This window comes from Xenopus tropicalis, chromosome 2 (genome assembly GCF_000004195.4).
Source record: "Xenopus tropicalis strain Nigerian chromosome 2, UCB_Xtro_10.0, whole genome shotgun sequence".
Classification (NCBI taxonomy): Eukaryota; Metazoa; Chordata; class Amphibia; order Anura; family Pipidae; genus Xenopus; species Xenopus tropicalis.
The window spans coordinates 139,765,986-139,783,021 of record NC_030678.2 but is presented as its reverse complement, the minus strand read 5'-3'; the positions used below and the strand labels follow the sequence as shown (position 1 = coordinate 139,783,021).

General features: G+C 40.4%; 1 protein-coding gene across 2 annotated transcripts in view; it reads right to left on the bottom strand.

The window, feature by feature from the left end:
• The window catches only part of shmt2 (serine hydroxymethyltransferase 2 (mitochondrial)), a 32,148-nt gene extending 19,043 nt beyond the window's left edge, over positions 1–13,105 (bottom strand). Inside the window, exons 1-6 of one of the 2 annotated variants that reach the window (XM_012954056.3) lie at positions 12,992–13,080; positions 5,683–5,773; positions 2,858–3,031; positions 2,312–2,391; positions 1,394–1,594; positions 452–533 (exon numbers count right to left, since the gene is read on the bottom strand). In XM_012954056.3, coding sequence (XP_012809510.1) covers positions 452–533; positions 1,394–1,594; positions 2,312–2,391; positions 2,858–3,031; positions 5,683–5,685 — 540 coding nt within the window. In that variant the 5' untranslated portion in view covers positions 5,686–5,773; positions 12,992–13,080. 2 annotated transcript variants of the gene reach the window in all.
• Between the last annotated feature and the right edge of the window lie 3,931 nt (positions 13,106–17,036).

Sequence of the window (17,036 nt, the reverse complement as noted above, 5' to 3'; positions counted from 1 at the left end):
TGAAAACTGCTGTTCACAAACGCTGTCTATCTAATCTGACTGAGCTGGAGCTGTTTTGCAAAGAAGAATGGGCAAGGATTTCAGTCTGTAGATGTGCAAAGCTGGTAGAGACATACCCTAAAAGACTGGCAGCTGTAATTGCAGCAAAAGGGGGTTCTACAAAGTATTGACTCAGGGGGCTGAATAATTACGCACACCCCACTTTGCAGTTATTTATTTGTAAAAAATGTTTGGAATCATGTATGATTTTCCTTCCACTTCTCACGTGTACACCACTTTGTATTGGTCTTTCACGTGGAATTCCAATAAAATTGATTCATGTTTGTGGCTGTAATGTGACAAAATGCGGAAAAGTTCAAGGGGGCCGAATACTTTTGCAAGCCACTGTATATTCATCTTTCCCCCCCCTCCCAAAAAAAGTCCAGTTCTGGTACAAATAAATTATACTTACATTTAACTTATAAGGCATAGATTCAAAGTATATAGATGTAGCAGAAATGCGCTTCACATCAGACATGTACCCGTGGGTCAGACTGGGGAGAAGAAGAAAGAAAATAGAAATAGTGCATCATCAGTCACACCCTATAGTAGGGTATAACCCCAACGGGAAATCTACCGTATAACTAGAAACATCTCCAAGTGAAATGTTTTGGAATTTTTAGATATAGAGGTAACAGCAGCAGTCATTTAAGGGACACAAGATACCCTTGTTGGGCCTAACCACAAAGGATCGACAGTTTGAGGAATATTCTATTAGACTTGTAGCAGTTAGTGAACACAGCTCCAAACCTGAAGGGCAGTCAAAGTAGAGGCACCACTATGCACTTAAAAAGCTCATGTAGAGGTCAGAAAGAAAACACTTGCAGCTGCAAGGGCAGGTTTATTTTTACTGCAAGTGAAGATTAAGATCCTTGTAAGTAAAATTAAGAACTTGACTTAACAGCCCTTGAGCATCACCAGCTTTGCTCAATAACAGCTCTGAATTTAGAGCACATAAAACATACTTAAAGATGTGCCCATAAGGAAGCCTGCAATACAATTCTGGAGGCCCCCTTATTCAGGCCCAAACAGGTGCTGTGATAGGTGGTTGCTGTAACATAGTATAAGGAATGGGGGTGAGGGGGTCGGCTGATTGGCTGACTAACTACTATAGCATGTAAGTAGTTCATAACAAATTGAGGTTTTGGCCAGCTTCCTATAAAAAAAATTTGTACACTACACTCCCTGTCTGCCAATTCCTGCAATCTATGCTGCCTTTGCTTAGGGTATTTTTAGGTATTTATGTTCCTCTCTATGGATACAAGTCTCTTTTTGCACTGTTCACCTTTGTATCAATAACCCTACCAGATGCATAAGACAAAAAATGAATAGTTTCTACTACTTATATACTTACTGTCCTCCATCAGGAAGGTCTAGCCCCATGATGCGATCGTGTGGCTGTAGAACAGCTGTGTATGCTGCAAAGTTGGCTGGAGAGCCTGAATATGGCTGTACATTAACTCCCCATTTTTCTGGATTCAAGTCAAAGGCATCCAAAGCCCGCTGCTGGCACAGTAATTCAATCTTGTCCACAACCTCTGCACCCCCATAATATCTAAAATAAACCAATATAGATTCCATTGTAGTTTAATAACCTCGTTTTACAACATACAGTACTATGCTTTTTATGTAGTATGATCTGCGTCCATTAACTAAGTTTAATTTGCACCCAGCAAACAAAATCCAAACAGTCCAGCGAAAGACAGAAAGCAGCCTATAAAGCTGGCCATACATTTGGCGATCTGACGATGTTTGAAACATCGTCAGATCCGCCATACACCATTCAGGGCTGAATCGCAGGTAAGGAGGTAGAAACAATAGGATTTCTACCTCCTTCTGCCGATTCAGCGCTGAAGGGAGATTTTGGTCAGGCGCCTTCTATGGCGCCCGATCAATATTTTCAAACTGGTCCGATCGGCGAGTCGGCCGATATCAGCAGCTTCATGCGATATCGGTCGACTCGCCGACATACCATACACGCACTGAATATCGTACAAAACGAGGTTTCGTACATTATTATTGGTGTGTGTATGGCCACCTTTAGTCAGTTTAAAGGAGAAGGAAAGGTAAAAACTAATTAAGCTTTATCAGAAAGGTCTATGTAAACACAGCCATAAACACTCACAGACAAACTGCACTTGCAGGTTTATTTCTGCAGAATAAATAGATGTTTTAGGTGGCTCTAATGTGGGTAAACTATTAGCAGTAAAATGCCAAATGTTTTTGCCCTACAAAAACAGAAAGAAATATATGGGTGTGCCAAGTATCTCACCTCTTCCCTGGGTAGCCCTCAGAATACTTGTTGTTGAGGCAGGAACCAAGGGCTTCCAAGGCTGCCCGGCTACAGAAATTCTACCAGTTAAAAGAAGAAAAAAACAAAAGAACAATTGAATAATTCTATGAATGTAGAGACCATGCACTATAGGCAGAAATCAGATTTCATGTGATGGTAGAACTACTATAGTTAGAGACTCTCCAGCTTCCATTGAACTACAGATTGCTCTAATAGCATATTGGGATGTTTTGGTCACCACTATAGTAGCAGTAAACTAAATGCCTGTGGGCCACCATAGACAGCTTCCCACTGACTTCCATACAAAGGGCCATTAACCATGAGTTTCACTAACTAAAACCACACACTAGGACACTTAAGTGTTAACTGTGTCTTCAGGGTGAATCAGGCCACTTCTCATTGATGACTAAGTCCATTGCAGACTAAACGCGTTGTATAATTGTATAATGTGGCATAGTTTCCTAGGTCCTGGGATATTTCTCCCCACCTAAGAACAGTGATCCTGATTGGTGGAAGCATACATACCTCTGAGGCAATCATCTCCAGCCCTCGGCATTGCCTATCCTTCTCTTTCTGTACAAGGTCCCACATCTCAGGGTCACCCTCTGCCAGACTTTCCTGTCCAGTCCAGACTTGGTTTCCAGCCTGTGTCCAAGCTTGGCTGTGCTGACTGCGAACATGGCAGCAACTCCGCAGGGGCTAATAAAGAAATGATTGCACATTGTCACAGCATGTGGCAGTAAGGTAAAACCTTTCCAACAACAAGTCAGTCTGAAATGATTACAGGTCTAATGAAAGGTCTCTGGGCAATAGACAACAATGCAGCAAAGATCTTGGGTCAAATGAGATTCATGTCATTATTGTAATTTTGATATTTCGTAATCAATTTTTTCTTTATTTTTAGCATTTAAAGAAGTAATACACCTTTAAGATAAAACATTTAGTTAGGTTGTTAAAGATTCTGTTCTTAGCAACTCTTCAATTGGCCATCATCATTTTTATATAGTTTTGTGTTCCTCCTCCTTTCCAGCTTACAATTTAAAAAGGGAATTCACCTTAAAATAACTTGCAGCGTGACATTCAGAGACAATTTGCACTTGTGATGCTACAAATGTACTATTCCTTTTTATATCTTACTGTATATATCTCCTACTCATAATCCACTGTTATTTAAAAAAAAGCTAAACTGCAAGTTGTTTCACAATATACCTGATACATTATAAGTTATATACCCCTTTAAGAGGCTGTCTACATTCCAAATGTATGTACATATTATACATGTATGCACATAGTTCTATGTTTTGGCTAATGCTCAATGGGCATCCTCAATGTGTGACGACTCCAGGCATACCGCAGTTTTGCAAAAAGTACATTGGAAATACATCAGCTTGCACAGGACTTTTAGTACTGTATTAAATTGTATTTATTAGCAAAAGTGTGCACTGGAAATTTTCAGATTCTTGCAAAATCAATCATGTATTACTATTAAGGTGATTTTGACTACATAAGAAACACTTAAAAAGACCATTTATTACTAAAATGGAAAAAAGCTTAAATTGCAGTTTGCTGGATACTGATCGGTGACAGTGCTTCTAGCTGCACCATATAGCTATTAACCATCTCTCTCAGATACACATGGCCACAGAATCAAAGTTCACTAACCTTTATGACTTTCCCTTAGTCAGCTCAAATAATATATGAGTGTACAGTGAATTTTAGCCTCTGCTTATCTGTACTTTAGCTTCAGGCTACTGAAGTTGCTAAACTTATGCCAAATACATACTGTACAAACTCTCTGCAGGCTTCGCTCCGGTACAAAGCTTTCCCATGGTCAAATTATTTCGTTTTTCACAGGTTTATAACTTTTCAGTTTCCATTTTTGACAATTTGGTTGCGGTTTCATTTACAGGTTCGGGATCTATTATCCGGAAACCCACTATTAGAGAGCTCTGAACTACAGGAAGGCTACTTTCCATAAAATCCGCTTTAAACTAATTATTATAATAATAATAAATAGTACTGTGCCCTGTGTTTAATAGTAACTAAGCTGCATGAATCCATATTGGTGGAAAAACAACTCTTTTTTGTCAAATGTTTTTTGGTATTAGTCTTAAGGTTTAAAGTTATTATGAGGAAAATCACGGAAAGAACCCTAATCTGGAAAACCCCAGGTCCCAAGCAATCCCACACATGTAATAGGGACCATGATGGGCTGCACAAGAACTATCCAGGAAGCATAACTGGTGCACAGAAAGGGCATCAGATATGATTTACACAATCAAGCAAATTTAATGGAAATCTGATTAGAAAACTAGTAAATAATTACCAAGTACAGGTATGGGAGCTGTTATCCAGAATACTCAGGACCTGGGGTTTTCTGCAAAAGGGATCTTTCCTTAATTTGAATCTCTATACTTTAAGTCTACTAAAAAATAATTTCAACATTAAACAAACCCAATAGGATTGTATTATCTCCAATAAGGAATAATTATATCTAAGTTGGGACCAAGTACAAGATACCATTATAAATACAAAGAAAAAAGGTAACATTTTTTCATATTTTTAACTATTTGATTAAAATGAAGTTGATGGGAGATGACCTTTCCCTAATTCATCACTTTCTGGATAACAGATCCCATACCTGTACTGTAAGCTCATTTATCTATGATGTTTTAGATTTCAAATTATAGCTGCCCAATGCAGTCCTAAATAAAATCCTCAGCCACCCTTTGTAAGGATGAAATTTTAAGGGTCTGGTTATACTGCCATGCCCTAAGGCAGTGATCCCCAACCAGTGGCTTGCAGTCACCATGTTGGTCCCCAACCCCTTGGATGTTGCTCCCAGCGGCCTTAAAGCTCATGTTTAAATTCCTGGATTGGAGGCAAGTTTTGGTTGCATAAAAACCCAGAGTACTGCAAAACAGAACCACTTGTAGGCTGCCAGCCCACATAGAAGCTACCAAATAGCCAATCACAGCCCTTATTTGGCACCCCCATGAACATTTTCCATGCTTGTGTTGCTCCTCAACTCTTTTTATATTTGACTGTGGCTCACAGTTAAAAAGGTTGGGGATCCCTGCCCTAACATATGATGGCCTAAAAGTGCTTAGTAATGGTCATTCGGTCTTCAGCTTACATGGAAAATAAGGAAATATCCCCTTCATCAAAAGAGTGGGTGAATGTCAAATTTGCTTTCACTAGCATGGGATAGCCAATGATCCGCTGTTAGGGATTCCTCAGTACAGCACATGGATACAAAACATGAAATCATATGTGCTAGGAGTGACACACGTAAAGTACAAAAGTAAAGTCCATTCCAGGTATGGTTAGAAATGCCATCTAACACTCACCATTATGAATCAGTGAGAACACTTCGGGGGTTAAGGTGTTCTGCCAGGAGCAGTAACTCATAGCATCCAATCAGTAGAATTTATTGGGCACCTGTGTAAAACCAAACATCTTATTAGTTGCTATGGGTTACTGCTCCTGGGCAAACTTGGTGCCTTTTATTACATATGGGGGTTAAAGGAAAAATCTCCTTTTAAACTTGCACACATAGTTGAGACAAGCATGCCAACCTCTACTCAGAAACATGGATAGTGTGTACTGATCACTGTTTGCAACCTACTGTGAGTGAAAATCTGCCAAAAATGCCTTGCCCTGGCTAATATTAAAATCACTGCAAATAAAACATATTATTTGTGGTGATCATGGGAAATGTGAAGGGAGCCAATTTCCTGCAATTAAGCCAGATTTCTTTAAGTAATATGTTTTAACTGTGGTGATTGCAGTGTTAGGCAAGGCATTTTACAGAGACTTGTAGCGCAGATTTAACCACAGGCAGCAAATCTTACTGTGTGCCATTGCCCTAAATGTTAATTACAGCGATATGACTTAAAGACCCCTAATGAAGCAATTTTTTGCTGCATGCTATATACTTAATTTTTAACGTATTTTCATTGATATTTTTTTTCCAGATACAGAATAACTGAGAATTATTAGCTACATGATTGATGATTAAAAAAAAAGTTTTATTCAGAAGAGAAAGGCATACTTTTACTAAAGTCATATATAGGCTTCAAGAAAAAAAAAAACTCCACAGTGGTTTTACTGTAATGATTTCTGTAACTGCAATTTTTTTTTGGCACACATCTATGTTTTCACCTGTTCTCAGATCCTTCATACATAAGCTGTTTTGCTTGCTAAAGTTGAGTTCCAGTACAGATATCATCTAGCCATGCCAAAATATGACATTATTTCCCCCTCTAACTGGGAAACTGGTACTGTGTAATAACACCGCTAAACTGCATAGTGGGAGAGATGGTCATTTTTTTTTTTTTTAAACTAAACCAGTGTCAATAAGAGAGTCCAATTGGGAAAAGAATGATACAATGATAAAATTAAAATTTATAGCAGCAACTATAGCGCTGTGCTAACTGTACAACAAAAAACTCGCAAGTCTCCAGAAATAATGGTGAAATTAGCCGTTATGAATGCGTAAATACTGTAATGTCAGATATTGCAGTGCACAAAGTCTGCAGCATTAATATAATGGATGATAAGTTATAGAGTTTTAACAAACTTCAGTAACTGGACACAAACGTTAACCAAGTAGCTTTATTGTTTAGTGTAAATAATATGATGTAGGAAGTAGCTGAACGCTTATGTAAAAAGTAACAAATAGGCAATAGAACTGCTATTAGATTCACCTCTCTAGTTTTGGAAACACAGTAGGGTCATTATGCAGATTCAGCGATTCCTACAGCGGACGTTGTGGCAGAAGAAGCTACAGATCTGCTGAAACCTGCCCGCCTAGTTGCATCAGATCCCAGTAGCAATCTCTGCAGCACACATGGTTTCCCCATGTAATGTCTCTGCATACAGCTATGGTGTGATCAGGATGCCCAGATGTTTCTATTAGGAGATGAACCAAAGGAAAGCCAGTCTGAATAGCATGAAAATGTAAGGACAAGGGGGGCTAGAAAAACACACAGGCCAGGGCTGCAGGAAGTCAAAAGAAACAAGTCAGAATATAAAATAATTAAAAGTGAGACCTGGATGATCCAGGAATGGCCTTGGGATACAGAATCGTTCCTGCAGTTTCCAACCACTGCAGAAGCCAAAGGGGATAAGCCAGGTGAATAGCTATACCTGACAAGAGTAGAAAAGGGGATACAAGTGAAAGGGCAGTCACATGTGGTATACGGTTTGCTTCTCTCTGCATCTTGTAGCCAGGTAGAGAGAAGCAAATGCACCTCTATATGCTCCACTGACAGGCACATGGTACAGTAGGTATGAGTGCAGCAAGACAAAGCAGAGGTGGGCCTGAAAATATATAGTCAATATATATACCGAGCCCTGGTCCATGTAGCTGCACTCAGGCCGAAACTGTGGCTGGCAGTGAGGCAACATACAGGAGCGTATAGGATCAGATCCACTTCTCTACTCCTGCCTACAGGCAAAGAGAAATGGGTTGTATGCCATTTGTGACTGCGCAAACCAGGAAGACCAGAAGAAAGAAGGGAGAGCAGAAGTGAAAAGGGAAGGCTTTCAGAAGGGAGAAAGAAACAAATGGAAACATAAAAAATCTGTTTAGAGAATGATAGAAAGAACAACACTGCTTTCTGTCTAAACCAGTGGCTTAAATTGGGCTGATCATTTGCCTCCATAGGCCAGATGTGGGGAGTATTCACAGCCAGTGCATCTGCTGCCCAAACCCGCCGCATAATTCCACTAATGACGGAGCGGTGTTTGTTTATAAACTTTATAAAATTATATATTTGTAAAATAACAAATGGGCATTTTCCCAAAATGTGACTTTTTGCCACCTAGTCTGCCACCCCAGGAGGAGAACACACATGACTTGAGAACTGCTGCTTTAATCGTCTGACTACAAAGAAAGACGAAACCAATTTAGTATTCATTTGCTTTATTTAATTAATGTTGAGTAAGCGGATTGAGCCACATAGAGGGAATAAGATTTGTCACATTTCAGTGTAGGCATAGCCCTGGGGGCTTCAACGCAGCCCCTACGTATCCCCCATAGGGCAAGCACTGGCGGATTAATCAGTCCATCAGTCATTTTAACAGATGCACTGAAGCTCAAGCAGGGATATCAGTACCGGTGGCGCTTAGGGCTCACGATAAGGAAAATGCCCCGTGGGACTCGCTAGATCTACAACTGTATGTAATTGTGAGACACAACGAACACCCTCTCAGATTAATGTGTGTTATCAATCGCAACACGCTGCTGCCCTTCAGGGAGCAAAGCAATTTGTGGAAAGTTGGGCTACTATTTTGCATATTTATCAAGTCAAACTTTTTTTTTTATATCAGAAGTCTGAGCTCAGGCAAACTCCCAGCAACATGCTCTGTGCTGATTACACAAATAGCTGGCATGGGCAGGAAATTACCTGCGCAAAAACGTGTTTTCTGTTCAAGCCCACCCTGCCCAATTGCTATCTCCCTATGTATCAGCAGCAGTAATATTTCTCTAGCCTTTTTGATGGGTATTTATTGACAGAACTGTTCCAGGGAGTGAAAGAAAAAAAAAGGAAAGTTTACAGTCAACAAATCCTCTCAGTTGATCCGTAACAGGGTTCAAGTCCAAAGAACAATAGCAAAGCTTCTGTGGTTACTGCTTCAGCTCAGTGGGTTGGTGCAATATCTGCTTCTTTATCTCCCCCTCCCAACGCGACTTCGCAAACTTACAATCAAGGTCCAGTGCTTCAAGATAATAGGAAAAACACATGCAATCCAGTTACTCTGCGGCTACCCAGCTGTGGCCGCTGCAAAATGACATTTATGCAAGAGATGTGCAGACACATCCACAGCTGCAAGGTAGAAAGGCTACAAAATTGGGCTATAAAGCCAGCGGAGCGTGCCATGTCTCTGAAGAGATAATAATAGGCCTATTTCCAACTGCTTCCCTTCACACATAATGCTCCACTCATTCAGGTGGGGATGCCAGTCATGATGATTATTAACTCTTATGCGCCAGTAGAGTCCGTAGGCTGGATGCTAGGGCTGTGCCCTTACAAACTACTCTTGATAGCATTCTAAATTACATCCTTATCAGAGATCTTAAACCTGCAGCCCTCCAGCCGTTTTTAAATCACAGATCCCAGCATGCTCAGCGATAGCTTTGGGTTTAGAGCTGTATATAAACTGCCTAGTGTGCTGCCACTAATGTTTGGCTTATGGTTAGTCTCATATCAAGTAGGCACCGTCTGGCAAAACTTGGGAGCGACGGGGCAACAGACAATACCCTGTTTACTCATCAAGGTCAGAATGCTTCAATGCTACACATTGAGTTTTATATTTTTCAATATAATTCATAATGGGTCACATGGCAAAACTGCATCTCTTAGCCCTTTGGGGTGTAGTGCTGATCTTTATAGCTTGGCGGTAAACTTTGTTCTAGAGCCAGGTTTCAGACTCTATTCCATTGTATATTGAACAGACAGCTAACACACTAATTCATTTGTAACAACAATACATCTCGCATTTGTATCAGTTGAAATATTTGTAACGATTCTTGAACATGTCTCGATCAACGAGGAAGATACAGAAAAATAACTAAGTGTCATTTCAGGACATCTAGCAACATATGGAAGCCATGCCCTCAAAAACACTGGCTTTTCCAGTATTATGCTGGCCTGACCAATCACATTGCAGTTAATCTATAGCCTCCCTAAAATCCAATCTGTTCTTTGGGGATCACTCAGGGTCCATGCACACCAATCAGTGTTGCAGAGTTGTTCTACACAGCTACAGTCTGATCAGCCCTACAGTGAGTGTGTCTCCATGTGCACCCCAGTTAGAAAAGAGTTTGGGTGCATATTCAGAAAGTTTTAATTATTTATCTGTAACCACTTGATACAACTATCTATGCACCTGTATTTTTTAAATGAATATTACATTTACAACCACAAATGCAACGGTGAAGGTGCAACTTTGAGAACAGCCAGCATGTGTGTCCCCACTATGCAGTATTTTTTCTCCACCATCATGGCAGTCACAAAGGGGCATTGCGCCAGATGTAAATGCATTGAGTCTGTCACATCTGCATCTGATTCTCCAAAATTAAGGCAACAGTTCAGGAGTTATGTTGCAAATTAGACACAATTGTGCAGAAGTCCATCTGGTGTCATTTTCAGTGTTTACTGAGCCCCATAAATAGGCACAGAAACGCTTGTCTCGGAAGGCAGGAAGGACTGAGTGGCAGAGTGCAACCATACTTAAATGCAAGAGAGCACATTTTGATGCAAGTACCTTTACGGCAGTGGTCCACGGGGAGATTGGTTGCCCCGTGACAAAACTTCGTTGTTGCGACTAATCTCCCCGCAATGCCATCCCACCAGCTAGAATGTAAATTGCTGGTAGGATGGCATACGCGTCGCAGCGATGTCCCACAGTCGCCCAAAGTTTCCTCCAAAGACAACTTCAGGCGACTGTGGGACATCACAGTGACACATATGCCATCCCACCGGTGATTTACATTCTAGCCAGTGGGATGGCATTGTCGTGAGGCGACTAATCTCCCCGTGTACCACTGCCCTTCATGAATTAGGTTTAACGCACAACTCACTGCAGAGAAAAGTGGAGAAGTGCAACTGCACCTGAATCTGTAAATGACCTTTATAGTCTCCCAGTGGAGTCCAGTCGGTGGTGGACAAGAGAGCTTTTTACTGTGCCGTGGGTTCTTTACTTAGGGGTTATAGAAAACTGGCCATGCATAGTTATACAGCAGAAGATACACAGTAGGATTTTAACATACATGTCAGGATCTGTAGTTACATTCAAAGAGTAATGAGCATTCAGAAGGAATTCTGGGAACAGGCTGAACAGTTGAAGAACCAAAGATTTTATTACTAAGCTGCACCTACAGTTTGACTAGTTATTCGTCTACAATATAAACCCAAAGTGTTTTACATAACTGGAAGAACATGCATTTACATGTGCATATACCCAGGGGGAATAATGATCCCATTTTTTCTGAACCATTAGCAACTGAATGATAAAAGAAACCAATCACAAGTGAACTATCAGCTCTATTACTTTCCCCACGCAGTACAGCCACTACCATAGTGCTGAGAAACAAAAAGCTTTATCATACGCAGTTAGTTACAGGACTATTTCAATATATATATCCCTGCAATATTACTGTATAAGGAACATTATCTATTGAATCTTTCTCCCTTCAAAAGTTAAATAACATCTCCTGACAAAGGGAAGTTTACCAGCTGCATGATCATGCTTCCCTGTGGTTTGGAACGGTACCCCTGCCTGCCGCCTGACCTGGCACTAAATCGACTTTGTTAGTAAAATGATTGCATGACTGTACTTGCAGCAACTGCTGACATGCAACAAGTTGCACCAAACCACAAAGGCTATGTCCTGTGAGGATGTATTTTTCATCATACTGGAGAATGAACTGCACAAGCAAGTTCTATGCAAAAATTAACAGAGCAATAAAAGAGCAGTAAACAAGCTGGAATGTTCCATATGGCACAAACAGTCACAACTTATTATTAACAGCACAGCAGTAAATGAGAATGCTATATGGCTTAATAAAAGGTAATGCCAGGAAAATAAGCCAATGTAAAGGACTGGCATAGCCACTACTGGCAAGCATCAATCTACATAGAAATCTAAGTAAGCTCCTGTTAGGGGATAGCAGCAATTGAATGCCATTTCAAAGTAAATGCCACGTCAGTACTTATCCTTTACTGTTAAGCTGCACACAGACGTGCTAAAACTAGATACAGAGTACAAAAACAACTATTTAACTTTCATCTTTGCCAAAAGCCTTTTAGTGGTGTAATTAAGACCACAGCAGTTATGCCACTTAATTCCCAGCCTTCACCCCTCACATCATTGGCACTCTATCCATTCATATCCCTTACCATGTGCTTTAAATTGTGGATTATCCTCATAATACTGCATGTTTGTTAAACTTCTAAAGAGGAAAAGCAATTTTTGTGCCCATAGGCTCCCCAGTAGTCACATTCCCTGTAGTTATGCCCTGGGAGCCTTTATCTTTGAATAGAACTGCTGCTTTAGCAACTGCTGGAAGGTTAATGACTAGACAAAACCTAGATATCTAGGTGTTATACCCTGCACCAATCAGAAGCAACTCTTTTTTGGTACCTGAGCAATGACTTGGGGGTAAATGACATATACTATTGATTACACAAGGCAGCTTGGCAAGATATTGATTCAGGATGGACCAATCAACCCTGCCAAATGAGGTGATGCAAGCTGCCCTTGGTACAGTTAAGCTTTAGCTTCATCTGGGTTCAAAACGTAGCCTAGCAACCCCTGCTATGCTATACTATGCTATGCTAGGGATCCCTCACTTGTTGCTCCTCAGTTAAAACTCTCAGCAACTCAAGAACACATGTTGGAAGCTGTAGGAACATAGGGAAAAAAAGCTGAATTTCTAGGTAAGCTACTGACTAAGCAAGGGTTAAGTGTTGTACTTACAATGTATGCCTGAGGTCCCCTAGCCCATGCCAGGATAGCGCATCCCATATGAGTTATATTACATCACCCACATGACAGTTCAGGCTTACCCTAACCTGTGCAGCTCAGTACATGACAGTCACCAGGACAGCACTGTTCTAGCAGCCGGTGCCTGAGTTCTATGCCACGTACCTGTGCCAAGCGCCGTAAAGAAAACGTAAGCATGTCTACTAGTCCCCGGGCTAGCACTGCAGCCCCACTCCGGCCTCTTGCCCCTTATGGATCACTGAACACGTGTGATCATGCGCACTTACACCTGCCACGCTGCCGCATGGGGGCAGCACAAAAAACGCGCATGTATGGCATCACGATGGCATGCTGGGAATTGTAGTTTTTATGAGACGATATCCTCTGTGTCTCACGTTTATTGAAACTACAACTCCCGATTTTTCTGGGCGGCTTATATTTCACCAATAATTTGGCAAGCGTCGGTTTTCATCGGCGTCACATTCTGAGCATCTTTTGAGTGGACGTGCAGCTTATATTTTAAATGCGTTTAAATATGACCCTGTGTAAAATCTGTTATCCTGTATTAGCAGAAGAGGTGATGGTTTCGTGCTGTGTATATACCTTGCCTAGTGTTCACCACACTTTACAGCCTTCATGTTTAAAGAATGTTCTAGCAGTACTTTTTCAGTGGGGTAGAGCAGGATCCCCAACCACTAGCTCAGGGGCAACATGTTGCTCATCACCCCTGTTGATGTTGCTCCCACTGGCCTCAGAGGGTGCCCATATTTACATTTGTGGCTTGGCTGCAAGTTTTGAAAGCACAGAGACTACATTTTACTCCCAAGCAGAACCTCCTGCAGGCCAGCAACCCACATGGGGCTACCAAGTAGCCAATCACAGCCCTTACTTGGCATCACCCAAAGAACTTTTTTCATGCTTGTGTGGCTCCCCTACACTTCTAACATCTGAGTGTGGTTCACAAGTAAAACAGGTTGGGGATCCATTGCACAGAGTTATTATAATACAGCAGTGTCGGGGAGTGAAATATGCATTACTAAAGTATTTGGGGGCCCAATAATTGGGTTGTTGTGGAGCAAATTACATTTAGTTATGCCACTGCTTCCCGCTAAGCCATTTACCCACCCAGCATGACAGGCTGCCATATCCAACAATTTGTAGAAAATGCAGTGAATTTTACTGATGCAGACACACTCATCTCTGTGCACACAACTTTTTAAAAAAAAGCACTAAAGATCATTTTTACTTGTGTGAAATAAAATTGCACAAATATAGAGTGTGCTAAAGTGCACAGGTGGAGAAGGCTGGCCAGAGCTGTCACTTTTCCCTGACATACAAAAAGACTCATTCACAAGCACAGTGAGCAATAGGCAATTTTGAGCGCAGTCGCCATGTTTTTTATTCAACAATGTATTTTCCCAGAATTCCAGCATCATTGTATTCAAGGGGTCAATATGCTATGATGCAATTGTGTATGACTATTGCCTATTGACACAGGAACCGTGACACTACCACAACTTCCAGACCAGGTGGTAGCCCAACGATTTTGGTTGTGCTCAGAGTCAATAGGCGCATCACACTTGTGCCTAAAAAATATGGCACATAAGTCACTTGCACACTGAACAGCATAAACTGTGGCAGATGGACATGCACAAGATTGTGTCCACAATTGTCCATCTGCCGTAGTTTATGGTGTTTAGTGTGCAAGTAGCATTGTTCGTTTAGTCGGTCGGACATGTAAGAAACTTTAGGTCGGATAACGATAAAATCTGTGAATGTATTGTGTATCTGGCATTATCCTTGGGGGACCTGCAATGCATTTTGAGAAAGCCACTTTCGTACAAGTACGAAGTCTGAATGTTAGTTTTAGATTGTTGCATTTAAACATACGATCGATATCCAAACGTCGGAAGAAGACTAAGATCTAAATGTTTATGGCCACCTTTAAACTGAAACTATCTCAAAGAAATGAGATGGCATTAAAAGTAGCACCCTTTTAGGACCCTATGGTCAGGCTTCTGTTTTTTCTCATGATTCTGTTTCTCAGGAACAAACAGAATAACAACCATACCATGTGGGACCCTTTTTCCAGAGAAAACAACCCCAACCTCGACAGTCTAACCTCATAGTTTAAATCTTTCATCCCCTTTACCAGTTTAATTGCACGTCTCTGCACTCTCTCCTGCTCATTAATATAGTTTTTAAGGACTGAAGCCCAAACTGCACTGCATACTCAAGGTGAGGCCTATAAAGAGGCAAAATAATGTTTTCTTCCCTTGAATCAATGCATTTTTTTATGTAAGACGGCACTTTATTTGCTTTAGTAGCCACCAAATGACATTGCCTGGAATTGGACAACTTGTTATCTTCAAAAATCCCCAGATCCTTCTCAATTAAGGATACCCCCAACACACATTATTCTTTATTCATATAACACTGACATATTCCTTAGTTCTTTAAAGAGATTATACATCATTCACATCAGTCCCTGCCCCAGTGGAACTTACAAACTAAGTCCCTATTGACACAATGGTCAGTTTTATCAGGAGCCAATTAACCTACCTGTATGTTGTTGGAGTGTGGGAGGAAAGCAGATTACCCATGAGGAAACCGAAGCAAGCATGGGATGAATATACAAACGCCTTGAAGACAGAACTCTGGCTGGAATCGAATATAAAACTTTGGTGCTGCAAGGAAGAAATATACGAAAACCTAAGCTACCGTAGTTGTAACTTGCTAAACATTTACATAACAGATGAGCCCTGCAAAATACAATCATTTAGTTCTTACACAGAAAGATAAGCAGAGTTCACATGTAATTCATGTCTCTTTACAGAACTATAGAATAAAAATCTTTATCATATTAGATAGGATGTTTGTGCCAAGAAATAGTTTATTTGTAAGTGCTGGATCCAAGAATGCAACCTTCAATGTAAAATAAAATATTTTCACTTTATGATGTTATTGGTCCTTTATGTCTTTTTTGTCTAAATTCAAGGGAATTCACTAATTAGAAACCATTGCGCCCCTGTTATTGTTTTGTTTTTATTTTTCTCAGTCCCTCTCTCTACTAGTCCACTTTTGTCACAGATGCTATGCAGAGCTGTCTGTGATCTCTAGATAACCTAAGTGAGGAGTATATATTACTTATATTATCCATCTATTATGGCCCCCATAGTAACTGTTTTAACTCCTCTTTCCACCTTATTATTTGGTGAAAAATTTAAAACACCAAGGGGCAGATTTATGAAAATGTGAGTTTAGAGTTTAGTACATAAAAACTCATGTTCAGTTCATTCCTATGTGATTTTTAGAACTGTATTTATCAATTGGTGAAAGTTCATAAGAATGAACAGAACATGGGTAAGTTTTTATGTATTAAACTCTAAACTCACATTTTGATAAATCTGCCCCCAAGCCCAATATTAAAATCTTTAACACAGCTCTATTTCCAATCTGTGTTATTTTTAATTGATGTGGACCTCCTGTTTTCCCTTCTCAGAGCAATTTACTAACCTTTTCCTTTTTATAATGTCAATGTTATAAGACATCTGTGCTTTTCACTGCCATTATATGGTTCAAGTTATATTTTATTTTTACATCCATAGATTTAATCTCCAACCTGTAATCCAGAGGGATAAGGCACATTAGTTTGAATTGTGCTATTCATACTGATAAAGCATGCCAACATTTCACACTATGCCCAAGGTAAATCGTAGCAGTTGCAGATACAGTACACAAGTCATTATCAGTAGAAATGCGCCAAATCAACTATTTTGGGATTCGGCCGAACTCCAAATCCTTCCTGATGATTCGGCCAAATACTGAACCGAATCCAAATCTTAATTTGTATAAGCAAATTATGATAAGAAAGGGTTAAAGAGAACCACACGCACTTCTGAGCTTATGTGACAAAAAGTCACATGATTTTAAGGACTCAGATTCGGTTCGGCTAGAGGCATAGATTTGCAGAATCCCGCTGAAAAAGGCAGAATCCCAAACCAAATTCGGTGCAGTTTTGTTGATAGTCCTGAAAAGGGCACTAGACAGCAAACATACAGTACATGATTATTTTACAATAAGCAGAGGTTAAGTTGCATGGGTAAAAGCCCTGCCAATTGTTTTAATATAATAGAATCTCAAATTGAGGCATGAAGAGCCTTAAGTGTTAAAAGAAGGTTATGATCAAGGAAGAACTTGCTGTAGGGTG